The sequence below is a fragment of the Phyllostomus discolor genome, chromosome 5, assembly GCF_004126475.2.
Source record: "Phyllostomus discolor isolate MPI-MPIP mPhyDis1 chromosome 5, mPhyDis1.pri.v3, whole genome shotgun sequence".
Taxonomy (NCBI): domain Eukaryota; kingdom Metazoa; phylum Chordata; class Mammalia; order Chiroptera; family Phyllostomidae; genus Phyllostomus; species Phyllostomus discolor.
This window is the reverse complement of record NC_040907.2, coordinates 101311537-101334283: the sequence shown is the minus strand read 5'-3', so window position 1 is coordinate 101334283 and position 22747 is coordinate 101311537. Positions and strand designations below refer to the sequence as shown.

The window sequence follows — 22747 nt, the reverse complement described above, 5'->3', positions numbered from 1 at the left end:
CACAAGGGACTGAAACTAGAAACCAACCCAAAGAAAAAAAACCCCAAACACTCAAAATCATGGAGATTAAATAGCATGCTATTAAACAATGAATGGGTCAAGAATGAAATTAGGGAAGACATCAAAAGGTTTCTGGAAACAAATGAAAATGAACTTACAACACCCAAAACTTATGGGACACAGTGAAGGCAGTCCTGAGAGGGAAGTTCATAGTGACACAGGCCTACCTAAAAAAGATAGAAACATTTCAAACAAACAGTCTAACCCTATGCCTACAAGAACTTGAGGAACAACAACAAAGACAGCCCAGAGCAAGTAGAAGGAAGGAAATAACCAAGATCAGAGCAGAATTAAATGCCATAGAGACTAAAAGCACAATTCTAAGGATTAATGAATCCAGGACCTGGTTCTTTGAAAAGATTAAAAAAAAATTGACTAGCCTTTAAGCAGGCTAATCAAGAAAAAAAAGAGAGAGGATGTAAATAAACAAAATCAGAAATGAAAGAGGAGAAATTACAACTGATACCACAGAAATACAAAGAATTGTAGGAAATTACTATGAAGAAATGTATGCCAAGAAATTTGAAAACCTAGGTGAAATGAACAAGTTTCTGGAAAAATATGTTGGGGACCACCCTGCCTGGTCTCAGGAAGCTATAACCCCCTGTGACTTAGGCTGAGTGAAAGACCTCTGGACCAGGAGCCACTAAGGAGGCATTTCCCTGGCATGATCGGCAGTTAATGACAGGTAACAATTCTCTAAGAAAGAGAATGAATCTATGACAGATGCGATCATGTGGGAATGCCCTGACAGAAGGGGCTGTGGAAATGAAGGGGTGATTGACATCAACCCCTGCCCCCTTGGCTTTGACAAAGCCTGAGTCTTTGCTCTTGGATGTGAGAAATCCAAGTCTCCTGGCTGCCTTTCTTCTCAGGCTTGCAGGGGCGAAACAGCCCAGACCAGAAATGGCGGGATCCTGGGGTGATCAGGCCTGGGACATAGAATATGCAAGATCCTGTGAGATCTGTTTGCTGGAGGATGTTATTAACTTGGAATTTAAAAGCACAGACAGGAAACCAAAACTAGCCCTTTAAGCAATACGTTAAAAACCCCAACCCTTGCCCAGAATTTCAGCAGGAGTTCTGTCCCCACCTTTGTAAATCACCTACATCTTTTGATCTTCTGCCAGACTGTGAATCCACAAACTAAATCTGTTTTCTCAATAAAAAGTTGCTTGGGTATGGCCAAGCGGCACCCTGCAGGAGAGAGGGTGGCCAAGGTGCTCCCTACGTGAGGAGTGGCCCTTCTGTTCCTATTCCCCCACAGAACCTGGTTGTCTCTGTGTATGTTTTTAGCATGTTTTGACGAACATCCATGGCTGAGATGGATACTGCAGGCCGGTATCTTCCACAAAATTACAATATTCCAAAACTCTATGAAGAAGCAGAAAGTCTGAGTAGACCAATAATAGCAGATGAAATTGAAGCAATAATCAAAAAACTCCTAACACACAAAAGCCTGGGACCAGATGGTTTCACGGGAGAATTCTTCAAAGCACTGAAGAGTTAACCCCATAAAAACTCTTTTTATGAATCTAGCATCATCGTAATTCCAAAACCAGATAAAGACACCACAAAGAAAGAAAACTTTAGGCCAATATCACTGATGAACATAGATGCTAAAATCCTCAATAATGTATTGGTAAACCACATCCAACAATACATTAAAATGATCATACACCATGACCAGGTAGGATTCATCCCAGGGATGCAAGAATGGTTCAATATTCGCAAATCAGTAAATGTAATACATCACATAAACAAAAACAAAGACAAAACCTCATGATCATATCAATAGATGCTGAAAAAGCATTTGATAACATACAGCATCCATTTATGATAAAAACACTCAGCAAAGTGGGAATAGAGGGAGCATTCCTCAACATAATAAAGGCCATATATGAGAGACCTACAGCTAACATCATACTCAATGGGAAAAAAATAAAATTTTTTCCACTAAGATCAGGAACAAGACAAGTTTGTCCACTTTCACCACTTGTATTCAACATAGTTTTGGAAGTTTTAGTCACAGCAATCAGACAAGTAAAGGAAAGAAAACGCATACAAATCAGAAAGGAGGAAACAAAACTGTCACTGTTTGCAGGTGACATGATAGTGTACATAGAAAATCCTATAGACTCAACCAAAATCCTATAGACTCAACCTAATAAATGAATTTGGCAAAATAGCAGGATACAAAGTCAATATCCAGAAATCAAAGGCATATTTGTATACCAACAATGAAACAGCAGAAGCAGAAATCAACAAAAAAAACCCATTTGATATGGCAAAAAGAAAAATAAAATACCTAGGAATAAACCTAACCAAAGAGGTAAAAGACCTGTATTCAGAAAAGTACACAACACTGAAGAAAGAAATCAAGAAAACCACAAACAAATGGAAACATGGATCCACCACGCTCATGGATCAGAAGAATCAAAATGTCCATACTACCCAAAGCAATTTACAGATTCAATGCAGTACCTATTAAAGTACCAATGGCATATTTCACAGACATAGAACAAACACTTCAAAAATTTATATGGAACTATAAATGACCCCGAATAGCTGCTGCAATTTTGAGAGAGAAGAGCAAAGCAGGAGGGATCACAATACCTGATATCAAACTGTATTATAAGGCCACTGTGATCAAAACAGCATGGTACTGGTATACAATCAGGCACATGGACCAATGGAACAAGACAGAGAGCCCAGCAGTTAACCCAAGTCTCTATGGTCAATTAATATTTGACAAAGTTGGAAGCAACATAAAATGGAGAAAAAAATAGCCTCTTCAACAAATGGTGTTGGGCAAACTGGACAGCTATGTGCAAGAAAAATGAAACTCGAGCACCAACTTACATCACACACAAAAATAAATTCAAGGTGGATAAAATATTTAAACATAAGCCGTGCCACCATGAAGGTCCTAAAGGAGAACACAGTCAGGAAAATCTCAGATATTTCACGCAGAAACATTTTTACTGATATGTCCCCTAGAGCAAGGGACATAAAGGAAAGAATAAACAAATGGGATCTCATCAAAATAAAAACCTTCTGCATGGCTAAAGAAAACAGTATTAAGACTCCCAGCCAAGATGGAGGCATAGGTGGACACACCGTGCCTCCATGCACAACCAAGATTGGAACAACAATTTAGAGGCAGAATAACACGCAGAACTGACAGAAAATGTATATGAATGGAAGTCGGACAGCCAAGAAGTTGAAATAGACCTGTTCATCAAGGCCCGTAGGAGGGGCAAAGATGAGCAGCTGGGCGCATGGCGCATAGAACAGGGGGAATTGGGTACATAAGGCAACCGGGAGTGCATAAGGCATCTGGGGCGGGCAAGAATGCAGCAGGTGGACCCTGACTACGCAAGTGGCAGCTGGCAGACCCAGTCAGGTGGTGATTGTGGTGCAGGGCACAGCGCCCAACCCAGGATCCCAGGGAAGGGACTGAGATCCCACGGAGAATGGAGCTACTGCCATTGTTCCCTCTCGACCCTGCCCTCACGTACAATGTCACAATCTAGTGACTAGGGTGCCCAGCCCTGGTGAACACCTAAGGCTTCGCCCCTCACTGTAACAGAAGCTAGCAGACCAAAAGAGAGAGAGAGAGAGAGAGAGAGAGAGAGAGAGAGAGAGAGAGAGAGATGGCTCACACAGAAGAACAAATCAGTGCCCCAGAACTCATTCTTTTGAGCGACCAAGAGATAGTCAACCTATCAGACGCACAGTTCAAAACACTGGTGATCAGGATGCTCACAGAATTGGTTGATTTCGGTCACAAATTAGATGAACAAATGCAGGCCACGATAAGAGAAATGAAGGAAAATGTACAGGGAACCAATAGTGATGGGAAGGAAACTGGGACTCAAAACAATAGAGTGGACCAGAAGGAAGAAAGAAACAACCAAACAGGAAAGAATGGAGAAATAAGAATTCAAAAAAATGAGGAGAAGCTTAGGGAGGTCCAGGACATCTTTAAACATTCCAACATCCGGATTATAGGGGTACCAGAAGGGGAAAAGGAAAAGTCAGAAATTGAAAACTTATTTGAACAAATAATAAAGGAAGACTTCCCCATTCTGGCAAAGGAAATAGACTTCCAGGAAGTCCAGGAAGCTCAGAGAGTCCCAAAGAAGTTGGACCCAAGAAGGAACACACCAAGGCATATCATAATTACATTAGCCAAGGTAAAAATGAAGGAGAGAATCCTAGAAGCAGCAAGAGATAAGGAGACAGTAACCTACAAAGGAGTTCCCATCAGACTGTCAGCTGATTTCTCAAAAGAGACCTTACAGGCAAGAAGGGGCTGGAAAGAAGTATTCCAAGTCATGAAAGGCAAGGACCTACATCCAAGACTAGTCTACCCAAAAAAGCTTTCACTTAGAATGGAAGGGCAGATCAAGTGCTTCTCAGATAAGGTCAAGTTAAAGGAGTTCATCATCACCAAGCCCTTATTTTATGAAATGTTAAGGGACTTATCGAAGAAAAGGAGATTTTAAAAAATGTATAGTAAAATGACAGCAAACTCACAATTATTAACAACCACACCTAAAGCAAAACCAAAAGAAAACTAAGCAAACAACCAGAACAGGAAGAGAACCACAGAAATGGAGATCACATGGAGGGTTAGCAACAGGGGAGTGGGAGGAGGAGAGAGGGGGAAAAGGTACAGAGAATAAGTAGCATAGATTGTAGGTAAAAAATAGACGGGGAAAGTAAGAACAGTATGGGAAATGTAGAAGCTAAAGAACTTATGACACATGGACATGAACTAAAGGGAGGGAATGTGGGTGGGAGAGGGTGTGCAAGGTGGAGGGGAGGGAAGGGGGGAAATGGGACAACTGTAATATCATAATCAATAAAATATATTTAAAAAAAGAAAACAGCATTAAAATAAAAAGAGAACCAACTCTATGGGAAGACATATTTGCCAATGATACCTCAGACAAGGGTTTAATCTCCAAAAAATATAGAAAGAACTTACATGACTCCACTCTAAGAGGACAAGCAACCCAATTAAAAAATGGGCAAAGGACTTGAACACACACTTCTCCAAGAAGGACATACAGAGGACCCAGAGACACATGAAAAGATCCTCAGTATCACTAGCTATCAGAGAGATTCAAATTAAAACCACAACGAGATACCACTTCACACTGGTGAGAATGACCATCATAAACAAAGCAATGAACAACATGTGTTGGAGAGGCTGTGGAGAAAAGGGGACCCTAGTGCACTGTTGGTGGGATTGCAGACTTGTACAACCACTATGAAAAACAGTATGGAATTTGCTAAGAAAACTAAAAATGGATCTGCCTTTTGACTAGCAATTTCACTACCAGGATTATACCCTAAGAACCCTGAAACACCAATCCAAAAGAACCTAGGCACCCCAGTGTTCATAGTAGCACAATTTACAATAGCCAAGTGCTGGAAGCAACCTAGGTGCCCATCAGTAAATGAATGGATCAAAAAACTATGGTACATTTACACGATGGAATTCTATGTAGCAGAAAGAAAGAAGGAGCTCCTACCCTTTGTGACAGCATGGATGGAACTAGAAAGCATTATGCTAAGTGAAATAAGCCAGGTAGTGAAAGAGAAATACCATATGATCTCACCTTTAACAGGAAGCAAACAACAAAACAAACAAAGAAGCAAAATATAACCAAAGACACTGAAATAGAGAACAGGCTGATAGTGACCAGTTGGGAGATGGGAGGGAATTTCAGCAGGAAAGGGGAAGGGTTTACAGGAACAAGTATGAAGGACACATGGACAAAAACTAGTGTGGGGTGGAAATGGGAAGGAATTGGGGAGGGCTAAGGGCTAGGGGCTGGGCTGGGATGGCAGTAAAAGATAGAAAACTGTACTTTAACAACAATTAAAATAAAATAAAATAAAGTAAAGTAAAATAAAATAAAGTGCTACTATGAATGGGTAAAAATTAATTGATACTTCCTATTATGTACACTTGTGGATGGCAGCTACTGTAGGTCATTACCATGGAGTCACAAATCAATGAGAGTGTCTCGCACTAAGATAAGTTATATCAAACATATCTTGTTTTCAGATAGGACTCAGAGAATCAAAAAGCTCAAAATCAGATGGAATTTTTACCAGTAAATTTTGCAATTAGCCTCATTTGTGCTGTTTGGATTGTCCTCCTGTGTCATCTGCTCTCCTCCCTTACAACAGGAATCACAAGGGGGCCCTCCACCTGGCACTTTTTGGAACACTTGCTTCTGCACTGTTGAAGACACATGGTCCCCAAGTTGGTGAAATGTGGTCATAACAGAGCAGTGTCCTGCTAGGAAATATTAAGGACACATCTATACTTTGGACATTACACTCTTAATATCAACATGTATTTTAGTTGCCTATTGCTGCTATAACAAATTTCTACAAATTTAGTGGCATAATAAAACACAACTTTCTTATCCTGTGATTTTTTCAGTCATCCCACACAGTCTCACAGGGATAAAAATCAAAGTCTCAGCAGGGCTGGTTCCTTCAGAAGGCTCCATGGGAGATTGTGCCCCTGTCCTTTTCCAGCTCCTTGGAGCTGTCCGCATGCCTGGGCTGGAGACTCCTTTCTCCATCTTCAAGGACAACAAGGGTAAGTGAGTCTTTCTCCCATCATATCACTGTATCCTTATCTTTTTCCTCCCTCTTACACTTAAAAGGACTCTTGTGGTTACAGTAGGCTCACTCAGATAATAGGGAATAATCTCACTTGGGGGAATTGGGGCACAGACATCTCTGGGAGCTATTATTCTGTCTACCATGACACATAATACATCAAAGCCAAAAACTTTACATCCTGACAAAACCAAACAACTTACAGGCCAGCAAGAAGTGAGGATGAATAGATTACCTGTGTGAACATAGAGGAAAAAAGACTGTGGCAATAAAAAATAGGAGAGGGCATGCCAGGCAGCACTGGAAGAATCCTTATCTATGATTGTATACATTATATGATATAATAGTATATATGTCATTTATCTTTAAAAGTTTTTAAATATTTTTTCTTTTATTGATTTTAGAGAGATGGGAAGGGAGGGAGGAGAGGGAGAGAAACATTGATGTGAGAATCATTGACCAGTTGCCTCTTGTGCATGCCCCAACTGAGGAGTGAACCCACAACCCAGGCAAGTGCCCTGATGGATAATTGAACCAGTGACCTTTTGGTTTGCAGGACAATGCTCAATCAACTGAGCCACACTGGCCAGGGCTGTCATTCCATATATTATTGTTGTTGCTCTTGTATATGTGCTCATAATTTTTTAGGTATTAACCTAGGTGTTTTACAAATATTATAACTATCAGGTAGGTATTATTATTCCCCATTTTATATATGTGGGAACTGGGGCTCAAAATAACCCCTTTATTTGGAGTGAAATGGCCAATAAGTGGCAAGTGTGCTGATTCCTCAAAACCACTCAGAAATACTGCCAAGATATAAGACAGCCAGAGGGCAAACACCTGGAGAACGAGGGCAGTGAGGTGGCTGCCTAGGAATGCAGCCAGACCTGTCCAGGACTGGCAGATCTCTGCTGTGTAGACAGGACATTAGTTATGAAACCACACCCCACTGTGATTTCCCCAAGCAACTTCCAGAAATGTGGCTCCCTCTGCATGCTGTCCATAGGGCATGAATATGTCCAGATTCCCAAATGTTAGTTTTGTAGGATGGGTTGGAAACTGGCCCTCTGGTTTATACATTAGTCTTGTGGGCTTGGCTCTAACAGGTCTCCTGTTGTCTTCCCCAAACCTTAGGGGATAGATGGTCAGACCCAAGGTGGTTTGTACTTAGGAGACATCTAAGAGATGCAGACAGTGGCTCTGCTGCACATGCTGCCTAGCAGTGCCAGGCAAGAGGGGGCACCCCTCCTCAGCGTGTTGGTGGTAGCAGCCTCAGTCTGAGATTCAGCCTTCCCTCTACCCATTCTCCCACCTACACAATCATAAAGTGGCCTTGTACACAGCAGGTTCTCCTCAGAGGACCCCATAGCAGGGGTTCTTGTCACAGCCACTTCTCTCTTCACAAGCCTGCAGGACCTGAGTCCAAGTGCTTTTAGGATTGGCCCCAGCCTGGACAGTGATCATTTTCATTGTCATGTCCTTAGCTTTCACCTTCCAGGGGCTCTCAAGACAAAGTAGCTTATGGGTGAGGAGGTTGGTGTTCTGGTCACTAATGAGCTGTGCAGAGTGCTGGGGACAAGAAGGCACCAAGAGGCTCTGGGTGCCATAACCCACTGTTTAGTTGGAATATTCAGAAAATAGGAAGAATCCTCTGAATCTCCTAGGTAATCATAGACTTCAGTGATTTTTTTCTAACGAGGTCTTTAAAGACATTTTTGAGCAATCTGGAAGTTGTAGGATCTGGGAAAGAACAGAAACCTAGGGAAGACATGAGAGAAGGTTTGAAATATGTAGAAGTTTGTCATTTGCAAGAGCCACCAACTTTGTGATCTGGAGAGGAAGGACCAGAACCCATATTCAGAAATCACAGGTAGCCAGGGGTTGGTTCCATAGAGGAGTGGCCCAAAGTTGGAGGAGGCTCCCCCAGAAGAAAAGGGAGGCTGGAGAGAGATAGACAGAGAGACACACACAGAGACTAAGAGAGACAAACTGGTGTGTGTGGTGTGATGTGTCAGGTGTGTAGGGTGCCTGTTTGTGTGGTCTTATTGGGAACCACCCTGCCTGGTTTCAGAAGCTGTAACCCCCCAAGGCTAAGGCTGAGTAAAAGACCTTGAGACCATAAGCCAATAAGGAGGCAAAGCTTAACTTCCTGTCAGGGGCACCACCTCTGCCCCCTTTACTGCACCCTGCTTAGCCCCTAGTGGATGACTGGGTTAGCCAATGATGGGTAGGATTCCTCAAGGGAAGGATGACCTAAGACAGGCACAGTCACAATGGGGCCATCAGGGAAGAACTTGGGGAACTATAGAAAAAGGGGGTGATGGACCCTCACCTCTTGGTTTTGACATAACTTGAGTTGTCATTCTGTCTGTAAGAAGTCTCCTAATCTCTTGGCTGCCTTACTTCCCCCACCTGACTTACTTAAGCCTGAAAAAATGCTGCAGGGTGGTGCTGCCTTGGGCAGGAACAGGTGGTTCCCCGGGGTGATCAAGCCTAAGAAAGAATGCATAAAATCCTGTGAAAACTGCTTTACTAAGAATGCCCTACATTTTCTGACAAGGATCCAAGCATAAAATGAGTTTGTTTCCCAAAGTTTTATGGCCCTTTAGCTATCTGACCCTGACTCAGAATAAGCCCTTAGTTCTTTGAATGTTATCTATTGCTTGATCATTACTGCCTGACAATGATTGATGAGCTTCACCTGTATTCCTGTCCAAATCGAACCCATTAAAAGCCCATTGAGGAACAGGCTCAAGGCCCTTCTCCTTTGAGAGATTGGCCATCTTTCCTCCCCAAACAGATCATGTCTTAGTAGATTTATTTTTATTTGTGGCAGATGGGGGGCTCTGCAGGTGGAGCTCCTGCCACATGGTCTGTGTGTATATTAGTGGTGTGTGCTTGTGTGGTGTGTGTGCTTGAGCAGTACATGTTTGTATACTGTGTGTATCTGTGTGGGGTATATGTTTGTGTAGTGTGTGTTGTTTATGTGGTGTATTTGTGGTGTGTGTACTTATTATATGGTATCTGTTTGGTGTTATTTGAGTGTATTTGTACTGTGTATTTGTAGTGTGTATATGTATGTATGTGTGGTCTGTGATATTTTCATGGTGTGTTTGTGGAGTGAAAGTGTTTGTGTATTGTGTGGTGTTTTTGTGGTGTTTGGTGATTGTGCTTTGTGTATTTGAGATTTGTGTTTATGTATTTATGTGATGATTTAATTCTGTGGGCGCTTGTGTGGTATTTTTTGTGTTGTGATGTTTTTATGGTGTCTATTTATGTGTGTGTGTTCAGTGTGTTGTATTTCACAGGTGTTTGCATGGTGTGCATGTATTTGTAGTGTTTGTGTTTTTGCAGTATACGTGTAGTTTGTGTTATTTCTGTAGTGCATGTTAATTTGTGCAGAATATTGTGTGGTGTTTTTTGTGTGTTGCATATATGAAGTTAGAGTTTGTATTTGACTATTTATGTGGAGTTTTGATGGTGTGTTTGAGCAGTATGTTTGTGTGTTGTGGTGTAGTGTTCATGTGGTATGTGTTTGTAGGTATATGGTGTATTTATGTTTGTATGTTTTTGTCCTATGCACTGTGTATTTGTAATGTGTGTGTTTGTATATGTTGGGTGTTGTTCATGCATTGTGTATGCTCGTGTGGTATTTGTGTGGTATGTGTGTGTTGTTTATATGGTGTTTGTGGCTTGTGTGGTGTTTGCATGATTGTGTGGTATGTGTGATGTGTAGTGATAGTGTGGTGTCTGTGATTATATGGTTTGTATCGTTTGAGTGGTGTTTGTGGTTTTAGTGTTTTTAGGGTATGTGTGTTTTGTTTGTGTAGTATATGTGGTTTGTGTGGTATAGTTTATTTGTAGCATTTGTGTGTCTGTCTAATATTTGTGTGGTATGTGTTTGTGGTGTTTATTTCATGTGTTTGTGTTTTGTGTGTTTGCATGGTATGTGTTTGGGTGTTTTAAATGTTTATGTGGTTTGTGTGGTATTTGTAAGGATTACGTGTTTGAGTGGTGTATATTTCATTTGTTGTTTGTGTGTTTATATGCTATGTGCTTGCACGGCATTTGTGTGTTAAGTGTATTTTTGTGTTGTTTCTTATTGTGTGGTGCATGGTGTTCTGTAGTATGTGTAGTTTTGTGTGATATGTGCACTGTTTGGTATTTTGGTGTGATGTGTATTTGTGCTGTGTTGTGTTTTGTGGTGTGTTTGTGTATTAGTGGTATGTGTTTGCATAGGTGTGGTGGTTGTGTGGTGTGTGGTATTTGTGTAGTGGTATTTCTGTTGTGTTTGTGTAGTATGTGTGTTTGTGTGTTGTATGTGTTTCAGCGGTGAGTGGTATATGTGTATTTGTGGTGTGGGTGTTGTGAGTTTATGTAGTGTTTCCATGGTGTGTGTGTTTGTGAGATGTGTCATATTTGTGTGCTGTGCATTTGTGGTGTATTATGGTTGTGTGATTTGGTGTTTTTGTAGCTTGTATTTTTAGTGTGTTTGTTTTTGTGTAATATATGTGTTGTGTTGTTTGTGTGGTATGTGTTTATGTGGTGTGTATGTGTAATGTATATTTGAGGTGCGTGTTTGTGTATTTTTGTGTGTTGTTTTTGTGATGTGTTTGTGGTATGTATTATGGTGTTTCTGTTGTGTGTATAAAATATGTTTGGCTTGTGTGTTAATGTGATTTTCGTGTAATTGTGGTATCTGTTTTTATGTTTACTGTTTAATGTTTTTATAGTGAATGGTACATGCATTTGTGGTATATGTTTGTGTACTGTGTATGTTTATGTGCTGTGTAATTATGCCTATTTGTATGTTTTAATGTATTTGTGTGCTGCGTGGTATTTCATGTGTGTTTCTGTGATGTATGTGGTTGTGTGTAGTGTGTTTACTTGGCTGCTGTGTGGTGCTTTTGTGTTCGTGTGGTATGTGTTCTTTGTGGTTTGTGTCTGCCTATGTGGTGTGTGGTGTTTGTGTGATGTGTGTGTTGTATTTGCATTGTGTATGGCATTTGTGTGTTGTGCTCATGTGTTTGTAGTTTTTGTGGTGTGTGGTATTTGTATGTATGTATGGTGTGTATTTGTGGTGTTGGGCTTATGTGTGTTTGTATGCTTATGTGGTATGTGTGTGTTTGAGTAGTATTACAATGTTTGTGTGGTATGTTTCTGTAGTGTGTGGTTTGTAAGATAAGATATGTGTTTCTTTGTTGTGGTATTTGTTGTATGTGTCAATGTGGTATTTTTGTTTATTTGTAGTCTGTATTTGTGTATTATTGTGTTTGTCTCAAATGTAGTTATGTGGTATTTGGTATGTGTGCTATGATGTCTGTTTGTGTGATATGTATTTGTGTTGTTTGTATGTTTATAGTATGTGTGTAATGCGTATTATTTGTGAAATGTGTATTTGTGATGTGTTTTGTGTTTGTGTTGTATGTGCTTGTGTGTTGTGGTGACTTTGTTGTAGTGATTGATGTGGTATGTGGTGTTTGGTGTGTGTGCTGTATTTGGTGTGTGCATGCATGGTATATATGTGTGCTTGTGTGTGTGTTGAATAGTACTTGTGTGGTATATGTGTTTGTGTTGTGTGTGTGTGTTTTTGTGGTATGTGTGTGTTTGTGTGGTATATGTTTGTAGTGTGTGTTTGTGTAATGTGTGGTATTCGGGTGGTGTGTGTTTACTTGAGTGTTTGTGTGGTATGTATTTGTGGTATATTTGTGTTTCTGTGTTTGTGTGTTATGTGTTTGGTGTGTTTTGTGGTGTGTGGTGTTTGGTGTATATTCAGTGTGTGTTTGTGTGTTTGTTGTAGTGTGTGTTTATGTTAATGTGTTTATGTGGTGCTTTTGGATTTTTGTTTTAATGTTTATGTGTTATGTACAATATGTTTTTGTGTGTTGAGATGTTTGCATACTGTGTTTTTGTTGTGGTGGGTGTGTGCTTCTGTAATGTGTGTGCTTGTGTGGAGTATGTGTGTTGTTTATGTGGTATGTGTGGTATATGAATCCAGTTCCAGAGGGCCTGGGATCTTACTGTGGGAAGGCACTTAATTGGAATGGGTCCTGCTGGGGGGTCAGAACCACAGGTATACCTTGGACAGACAGTGGGGTAGTGATCCACTATAGAGGATACAGAAACAGATGCTGATATCTTGAGACACACTCATACTATTTACAACTGAACATACCTAGATCCCTCTGTGGGCCAGGTGAACACAGGTGGCTGCTGACAATGCACCACACAAAATAGGGTGGTTCAGAGTCTGTACTCTTGGGCTGGAAAGCTTCAGTTCAATCCCTGGCTCTGCTGCTGACTTGCTGTGTGATCTTGAGCAAATTGCTCAGCCTTTTTACTTAGCCTCATTTTTCTCATCTATAGAATGGGGTTACTGAATTCATAGGGTTCTTGGGAGGACTAACTGGGATGTTGGCAGATATTAAACTACATTCAGAGATTGGCTGTCCTGGAGGTTCATGGCTAGAATCCATACCAACTGTTAAGTGTTCTGAATATCACCCCTGCCCAGAGCATTCTGTAAATCCTGTTAGTCTAAAAGTAGGTGTAAAGAGAGACTTACACTTTCCCTGTTTATCAGAAGTCAAGAATTGCTGGCCCATGTTGTCCCTCCAGATCCTTGGGCAGAGATTTGTTCTCAGTGGCTCAGAATCTCAATGCCACCCCAATGACTCAGCTCTAAATCCCATCATCAAGACCAGGGGTTGCCAAATTGTAGCCTGCACCTGATTTGGGTGGTTTGAGAACTATGAATGTTGTTACATTTTTAAATGGTTGAAAGATAAATCAAAAGAAGAATATTTCATGACACAAGAAAATTACATGCAATTTAAATTTCAATGTCCATCATTTACATATGGTCTATGGCTGCCTTTATTCTATCATGGTGAGGTGAATAGTTGCAAAGGAGACTATGGTCTGCTACATCTGCAATATTTACTACCTGGGCCTTTACAGGGAATGTGTGCTAATCCTGATTTATATTGAACCTTGACCAGCCCTGACATGACACCAGAGGTGAACAGATGCTCAGGAGAGTGGTGGCCTTTTCAGGGTACAGGTGCTGAAACACACATGGAAGAGTTGGTGTGGCCATGTGGGGTGAAGAATTCTGACAGCATTGCCAGGATTGTTTTCTTATTCTTACCATTTAATCAATGATGCAATGAGAAGGAACTTAGAAAGTACTTTCCCATTATCCTAATTTGATGTCACCTCCTCTCTCCACAGCACCTTCCAACCCTTATTTAAAGCTGACCCACTGAGCAAGACTCCAGCCTCTGACCCTTTGTCAAATTCAGCACCCATGGTCCCACAGTCCAAGGCCTCAGTGGGCCATGTCACCGCAATTAGACTCACTTTTATGAAACTCTGCAGGGGTGCCCAACCTTTTGGTGTCTCTGGGACACACTTGAAGAAGAAGAGTTGTTGTGGGCCACACACTAAATACACAAATGTTAATGAAAACTGATGAGCAAAAAGAAGGTTTTAAGTAAATTTATGATTTTGTGTCGGGCCACATTCATAGCCATGCTGGGCTGTGAGTTGGACATCTCCGCCAGGCTGAACTCTTATGAAATTACTGGTTTTGTTTTTTTTTTTAAAAAGTGAATGTTATTATATGGTTCAACCCAACAGAGTATATACATTTGAAGCTGTTTTGGAGGTAATTTTTTATAATTTTAAGATGTTTGAGTGGGGTGAGCTTCAAGAAAAGCTGCTTCCTGGGTGGGGTGCACAGGCCCATGGAAACTCAGCCCACTGGCCACACTCCAGGGTTTTCTCAGGGTTCAAAGAACACAGTCCTCTCTCTACCTCTCCTGGCTCAGTATCCCAGTGTTCTGAAAAATTTCCTAATGAATCCCTTATAAATACCAAACTCAGGACCCAGATAGATTCAGAACACAAAATATGCTCCCATTTATTCCCAAACTTGTTTTATTCAAGACTAACCATCCATGATGACCTGAGTAGATATGGCTAGTGATAGATGTCTAGTCAATTTAATCCTCAGAAAATTCCTGCTGTCCCTGCTCTCCAAAAGTGGTTCCAGACTTCACAGACCAACCCACACCAGGGTCTTAGAGGATGCACACTCACCCTCCACTCTTACCTCTCTCTGGGCACCGGCTTGGGCTTGGAGCAGGTGACGGCCATGTAGAAAGGGGCTTGCCTGGAAGGTGATGAGAAGTTCAGATCTAAGGAGCCCGCCTTTCTGTGCAGTGGCTCCATCTGCATTGCCCCCTGAATCTCGCTCTCTATGGGGCAGGACCCTGCCCGTCTGTGGATGGACAGTGAGGACACTTCTGGCCCCAATGCACCGTGGAATGAGGTGTCTACTGCCACCTGGTGGTCATGAGTGGGAGATATGGACGTTGGGGATCCAGACTTCTTCTTGGTGGATGCCCCTGCTAGAAGTTTCAGCAGCCCACTCTTCTTCTCTTTCTAGAAAGACACACAAAATTGAAATCCAGTGGGCTAATGCTTCTAAGTGTCCTTGTTCTCAGGGAGAGGAGGGAAGTATAATCCTTTTGGAAATTTGAAACGTAATCTGGTAAAGCTGGTTAAAGGAAGAAACAAAGCTAAGATTGAGAGCTTTTCCAACTCATGTCTTCCTTTCTCCAAACCTGGTGTAAGTGCCCCAAACAGCCCAGAAGGCACGTAGGGCAGACAGGAGGGTGCCGTTCCCAGGATAGTGTGCTGCAGGGGGCACTGAGAACACGTCCACTGGGCATCACAGGACCCACCCTAGCCTGACAACTCATTTGTTGTGTCAGGGGAACCAGCAGCCAACATAATTTGGTCGTTCCTCACTCAGTTTTTAAGTGGATTTCACTGCTTGGGGGTTAATTATTCTGCATCAGGCTTCCTGAGATTAGCTCCCTCAGTCTTAGGGATTCTGGACACATCTTCCATTGCAAACTTTTCCTCTGCATATATAATCTGTAACACACAGGAAACCTGCAGCACATGTGTGCATATGTGCATCTCTGATTTTTCTGGGGAGAATCACATGCTTGTCCCAGAGCTGAGGGTGGCCCCTGGTGAGGGCAAAGTCTCCCAGGCCCTGGATTCCTTCACTGGTGAATATTATGGTGAAAGTTCTTCACCTGGCAGAAGGCTTTCATACCTTCAGGGATGTGACAACATTCAGGACATGGTTCCCCACATATACAACCAGTGAAATAATCAGAAGAATCTCCCCTTACAAGAGTGAAGCTTGTCTCAATGTCATCCCATTAGGACATCCAGACCCCTCTCCAGGTGTAGAACTCATTCCCAGTTCCTACAGATGACCCCCTGCATCCACCCTAACTACCCACCAGCAAGTAAGATCCCTGAATGGTCTTCCTTAGGACTCTTGGGCCCTGCAGTTTGTCTCTTCATCTCATGCTGTGTGGGTTTGGAGCATGCTCTCCACAGGTGCCTGAGTCAGGCTGCAGCAGTGACACTCCTCCAGACAAGGGTGCAGACAGTGTCCATGGGGGTCCCAGCAATCATGTCCACACTTCTATTTGTCCTGAACTCTGTGCAGCAGTGGGAGTGAGTGGGCCCTTGGCAATGCCGGTGTGCATTGCATGGAGAGCTTTGACTGTTGCCATTGACACATCAAGGATATTCTGGGTGTGGGAGACAGGCACTCAATGGAGGCTACACCATGTGTGCAGGTGTGTGTGAGGACACATGGGTGAAAAAGCATGACAGTGTAGACACACAGAGAGGAGCTTTTAGAATAATGTGTGTGCCTTGGAATTTGGACGCTTTCATGGCTTCACTGGAATTTAGTTTTCTAACGACCAGTGGAAGTTAGGTAGCAGGTGGATACAGGGATATGGTGTGAAACGCTGGCTGTGAACAGAAGTCTGAAACTGTACCAAGTGGGTCAGTGATGGCCACCCAAAAGTCTGCTTTGTCATAGACTCACTGGACTTTGTAGGGACAGATGCATGATTTCCTCTTTCTGCCTGCCTTGTCTGCATGGTTAGAAGCTACCAGGGGGAGTCAGTTGCTGAAACTTCCTTCAAATATACATATCTAGTAACATGCATTTGCTTAAGCTAAGCCATGAACATTTTAGTATAAATAGTATGTTTTTCTGTACTCTTAGCACTGATATTAAAAGATACAGGCAGATGTTGTAAATACTGTCCATGATGATAAAAGGCAAGCCCAAGGGCTGGTAGGGAGCAGGTGGGTACAGGGTGACATGGCACAGGGTAACCCTGTCTGTTTACTTTGCCCAGCTCAGCCTTGTTTCAGCATTCTTTTTTAAAAAAATATATTTTATTGATTATGCTATTACAGTTGTCCCATTTCCCCCCTTCACTCCCCTCCACCTTGCACACCCTCTCCCACCCACTTCCCCCCTTTAGTTCATGTCCATGTGTCATAAGTTCTTTAGCTTCTACATTTCCCATACTATTCTTGTCCTCCCCCTGTCTATTTTCTCCCTACTGTCTATGCTACTTATTCTCTGTACCTTTTCCTATTCTCTCCTCCTCCCACTCCCCTGTTGCTAACCCTCCACGTGATCTCCATTTCTGTGGTTCTGTTCCTGTTCTAGTTGTTTGCTTAGTTTCTCTTGCTTTGGTTTTAGGTGTGGTTGTTAATAATTGTGAGTTTGCTGTCCTTTTACTATACATGTTTTTTCTTTATCTTCTTTTCTTAGATAAGTCCCTTTAACATTTCATAAAATAAGGGCTTGGTGATGATGAACTCCTTTAACTTGACCTTATCTGAGTAGCACTTGATCCGCCCTTCCATTCTAAATGAAAGCTTTTCTGGATAGACTAGTCTTGGATGTAGGTCCTTGCCTTTCATGACTTGGAATACTTCTTTCCAGCCCCTTCTTGCCTATAAGGTCTCTTTTGAGAAATCAGCTGACAGTCTGATGGGAACTCCTTTGTAGGTTACTGTCCCCTTATCTCTTGCTGCTTCTAGGATTCTCTCCTTCATTTTTACCTTGGCTAATGTAATTATGATATGCCTTGGTGTGTTCCTTCTTGGGTCCAACTTCTTTGGGACTCTCTGAGCTTCCTGGACTTCCTGGAAGTCTATTTCCTTTGCCAGAATGGGGAAGTTCTCCTTTATTATTTGTTCAAATAAGTTTTCAATTTCTGACTTTTCCTTTTCCCCTTCTGGTACCCCTATAATCCGGATGTTGGAATGTTTAAAGATGTCCTGGACCTCCCTAAGCTTCTCCTCATTTTTTTGAATTCTTATTTCTCCATTCTTTCCTGTTTGGTTGTTTCTTTCTTCCTTCTGGTCCACTCTATTGTTTTGAGTCCCAGTTTCCTTCCCATCACTATTGGTTCCCTGTGCATTTTCCTTCATTTCTCTTATCGTGGCCTGCATTTGTTCATCTAATTTGTGACCGAAATCAACCAATTCTGTGAGCATCCTGATCACCAGTGTTTTGAACTGTGCATCTGATAGGTTGGCAATCTCTCGGTAGCTCAAAAGGATGAGCTCTAGGACTTTGATTTGTTCTTCTGTGTGAGCCATCTCTCTCTCTTTTTTGGGGGGGGGGTCTGGTCACACCTTTTACAGTAAGGGGCGGAGCCTTAGGTGTTCACCAGGGCAGGGCACCCCAGTTGCTGGGTTGTGACATTGTCTGTGGGTGCGGGGGTGAGAGGGAACAATGGTGCTTGCTCCGTTCTCCGTGGGACCTCAGTCCCCTCTGCTGCTTCCTCCAAGCAAAATGGGCCCCTCTGGTGCTGATTCCCATGTGGGTGGGCTTGTGCATGCCGTGGGACCTTCCAAGAACCTCCCCTGTGAGGCTGGGTGTCTCTCTGTGCTCCTCAACTCCCACAGGTTTCCTCTATCAGTGTCCCGGGGCTCTATTTCCCAGCGCTGTGATCCTGGGTTTCGCGCACTGCCTTGCTTTACAGTCGCCACCTCACTGGATCTGCCAGTTTCCAGTTGCCACCCCTGGGCCAGGCTCTGCCAGCTGCCGCCTGCACACTCATGGTCCACCCGCTACAATCTTGTGTGACCCGGATGTCTTATGCACCCCTGGATGCCTTACGGGACCAGTCCCACCGCTCTCTGCTCTCTGAGCCACGACCCGCACCTGGCTGCTTGTCTCCGCCCCTCCTACCCGTCTGGATGCACAGGTCTAATTCAACTTCTTGGTTGTCCGACTTCCATTCAGATCAATTTTCTGTCATTTCTGGATGTTATTCTGTTCCTAAGTTGTTGTTGTCCCTATCTTGGTTGTGCGTGGAGGTATGGTGCATCCACCTATGCCTCCATCTTGACCGGAAGTCCTGTTTCAGCATTCTTGAAAAAGATTTGGGAACACTTAAGAGAGCTTCTTCAGTAATTCTAGGGAGCATCATGCAGCTGGCTTAGAGGTTGCCTCAGGGCATCCTTGTCCTCTACCTAGCTGGGGCTCCTGAGGCCAACACTACTAAAAGGTGTCATATAGGGGAGGGCATTGGAGCTGAGAGGACACTGTATGGATGTAAGGGATGGCATCTGATGGCCCATGGCCCTCTGGGCCCAGCTGTCAGAGCCCCCAACCCTTCACCACCAGCCTGGGCTTTCTGCCAGCATGTTCCCCCACTTGGCCTTTTCCTGCCCCCTCTTATTCCTTTTCTCCCAGAAGGCTTAAGTTGCTTTTCTTTCCCTGCTAGGATCCCCTCTAGATATGGTGTTGAGGGCAGGGGCTGTGTTTATTCTGTTCATCATCATCTCCCCCATGCCTAGAATGCTTCCTAGAACACAGCAGGTGCTCAATACTGGCTGGATGAAGTAACCTCATCTAGTGTGAGAATTCTTGTGGTCCTTTCAGGAGTTTCCTTCTGTCTCATGAGCAGAGAACACATTTGATCAACAGATGCTTGCCTGCAAGGCACTGCAGCGAGACAGATAGCCCAGCACCACAGCCATGCCTCACTGTGTATGCAGTGAGCTGAGAGAAGAAAGAGTCCCTGGGCCACTTAGCATGTTTGCTGTGAAGTCCAGCCTCAGCTGTGTGTCTGGAAAGTGCTGGGTTATTGCAATGGGCAATTTTCCTGTCTCAGTTCTCCATGATTAACTAGGACTGATCATTTTCTTAATTTGATTTTGGCACTGATATCGTGGTTGGAAGTGTCCATGACAGAATTCTGGTAATGCCTTCCTTAAGCATTTGGTTATTACACACTGCTGTGGAGTTCAGTGCCCTGGCAATTACTGAGCACAGAGTTCATGGAACAGAGATGCAGGGTGCTCCAGCATCTCCCCAGGGGTCTGTCAGTTCTCTGCCATGCAGGGAAGAACCAGCTAAAGAGCTCTTTGAGGGCCATGCAAAAAGACTCAGTGGTCAACTTCAAGGGCAACATCATGGAAGAATAAGAGGTTTTAGTGGATGCAATTTAGGGTCATTCTGGGCTAAAAGTTTATGTTAAAGAAAGATAGATTTGCTAGGGTTTCTCCTAGGACCAGAATGAAATTAGGGACTTTCATGCACCCAGTGAGCTGCAGAGAATGGTGTCCTACTTATGTGTTTGGGTCATTGCTTTCCTATACAAACTCATCATCATTCTGCTGTCTCCAGCTGTGGTTCAAATCATGCCCCCTGAGGGTGAAACACTTTCCATCCCAGTGACCCTCTGAAAGGCCAAGGTATGGTCACTTAAGCCTTGGTGGAGACCCCAGTATGCATTGTGGGAACAAAATGTACCCCGACAAGTTCTGCCAGAGGAGGAAGGCACATCTGCCCCCAAATAAGTGATGGGATAGTGCCCTCCAGTGGGGACAAGCCCTCCACTCATGATCACCTATGCCCCTCCCCCATCACACCATGTGGCTGATGGGGCTGGGAGCATAGGAGCAGCCCCAGGCTGGACACTCAAAGGCTTAGTTCTGAGTATTAGCTCCAGGGACACTGTTTGCCTCACAGAGTTAAGATAACAGATATAAGAATGCTTTTTAAACTATTAGTGTACCTCAAAATATTATGTAATATGCTGGTTTTATGATGTTTTGATATATTTAAGATTTTGCAAAATACCTAGGGCCTAGTTAGCTTCCAATACATTTTTGTTAAATGAATAAAATCTATTTCATCTCCAGGACTCAGTGTCTCACCACTAACCCTTGTTTTGTCTTGGAAAAGCACATAGACAATTCAGTGGCTCTTGGCTCTCCAACTCTGTGAACAAAGAACTAACCAGGGAGTTAGATAACGTACACTTTGGGCCCTACCCTTAAAGATTCTGACATGGCAGTTCTGAAATAGGGACAAAAACCAAGTGATTCTGGTATCAACCCACCAAGTGATCAATCAGAAGCCAATGGTCATCTGTGCAACCTGATACATGATTTCAGAGGTTATGGACAGTAATGTAAAAACAGACAAGAGATCAGCTTCAAGGGAAGGTGATAAAAGAAGAAAACTACTATTTATTCAACATTTACTTAGTGTCCCAGCTCGGGGGAACATGTATGGGTTTTCAGCAGTGTGTTAGGGTACAGGGTGCACTGGAGCGTGGATTCTAATCTGCCCTCTGAGCTGACTGGCCAGCTCCCAGATGAGGTCACCCTCTCCCAGCTGCACTTTGAGTGGCAGGGGCTAATGTGGGAAGAGGAGTTTGGCAGGCAAGGAGGGCCATGCAGGGCAGAGGGGCAGGTGCAAGCCCAGGACTGCAGGTGGGAAACAAGGCCACTCCAGAAGTTCCAGCTCTCAAGATAACACCTGAAACTGAAAGGCCCCCTCAGCATATAAATGGAACATCATACCAGAGAACAGGAACTTATGAGTTATATTAAGAAAAAGTGGTGCTTGCACACATACATGAGCACACAGTCACACTTGCACACACATGTACATACCACATACCCTGAAGTAAAGGCATATCTTACTATGAAAGAAATCTAATATTTAAAAAAGAGATATTTGAAGATGTTCATTCATATAGGAAAATTGTAAAACATTCACAAATGATAAAATAGTGGTTTTTCTATTAAGATTAAGATAAAGGGCTTCCCCCAAGGCCTTAGTTGTTTTACAGAACATTAATATAAAAACTTGACAAGAGGAAAAAGAAATTTAAAACTTAAATTAAGAACTGTTGCCAGTTAAAAGTTGATCAAAAATTATGGAAAATTGTCTCTGAAATTATAAGAAGTCAGAAGGAGTAGAATTTAATATGTAAACTGTGTTACTAAATTTTTCATGGATATAGTTGATTTCATTACAGTGAAGTAAGCCTGTAACATGACTTAAAGTGCTCTGTTTCTGCTCAGCTGTCTCCTTCACTGACCCATGCCTCAGCAGGCAGCTTTGCACCACTTCTGTTAAACAGATTTGCCGTCTTAACTCTTTTTTGCTTAGGGCAATGTATATAGTCATTGGTTGGGCACATATTGAATGTCAGGCCAGATATGATGGACACAAAAATTTAGTCTGCAAGGTTTAGCCTGAATAATCCAGGAAAACCTCAACTTTCAAAATACCAATCTGCTTGCACATGTCGATGGGTGCGGCTTTTCTCAACATCAGAAGGGTAGCTGAGGACAATTTATTTTTGAGAATAAAGGACTAGGCACAAGAACACATTTTTTCAATCTGCCAGGTGCACAAAATGACACTTGCGTGAGTTGAGACCCAGGAAATAGTGGTCAGGTCATGTTCAGATCATGTGTCCAAACTCAGTAACCTGGGAGCATCTGTGAAGAAAGCATAAAAGCACTCCCTTCCAGGCTGTCAACATCTGTCACAGGGGCAGTACTGGAATGGAGTGTAGGCTGAGGAGGCCCCCTACACAAGACTGGCTGGAAGATGGGAGACGTGGAGCAGGGCCATTAAGAGTTATTTTGCATATCAATAACTGCAGACTGTCTTCTAGAGTGGAGAAGGAAAAGTATGCATGACTTTAACCTGTGATATAACTGGCAGGCAGCTCCCCCTGGTGAGAGCTTGGAGATGGTTCCATCCACACCATGGGGACTAACTGTGGCAGACAAGAAAGGCAGAAAAATACGGGAGTGCTGGCAGGTGTAGCCAATTGTGGGAGAAATTGGAAATGGGGTTATGGAG

The 22747-nt window shown here is 42.9% G+C and overlaps 1 protein-coding gene across 3 annotated transcripts in view; it reads right to left on the bottom strand.

The window, feature by feature from the left end:
* SH3RF3 (SH3 domain containing ring finger 3) overlaps window positions 1–22747 on the bottom strand; it is a 410835-nt gene that overhangs the window by 10322 nt on the left and 377766 nt on the right. For all 3 annotated transcript variants that reach the window (XM_028512030.2, XM_036026638.1, XM_036026639.1), the window contains one exon: window positions 14834–15165. In XM_028512030.2, the coding sequence (XP_028367831.2) occupies window positions 14834–15165 (332 nt within the window). The remainder of the gene's footprint in view (window positions 1–14833; window positions 15166–22747) is intronic.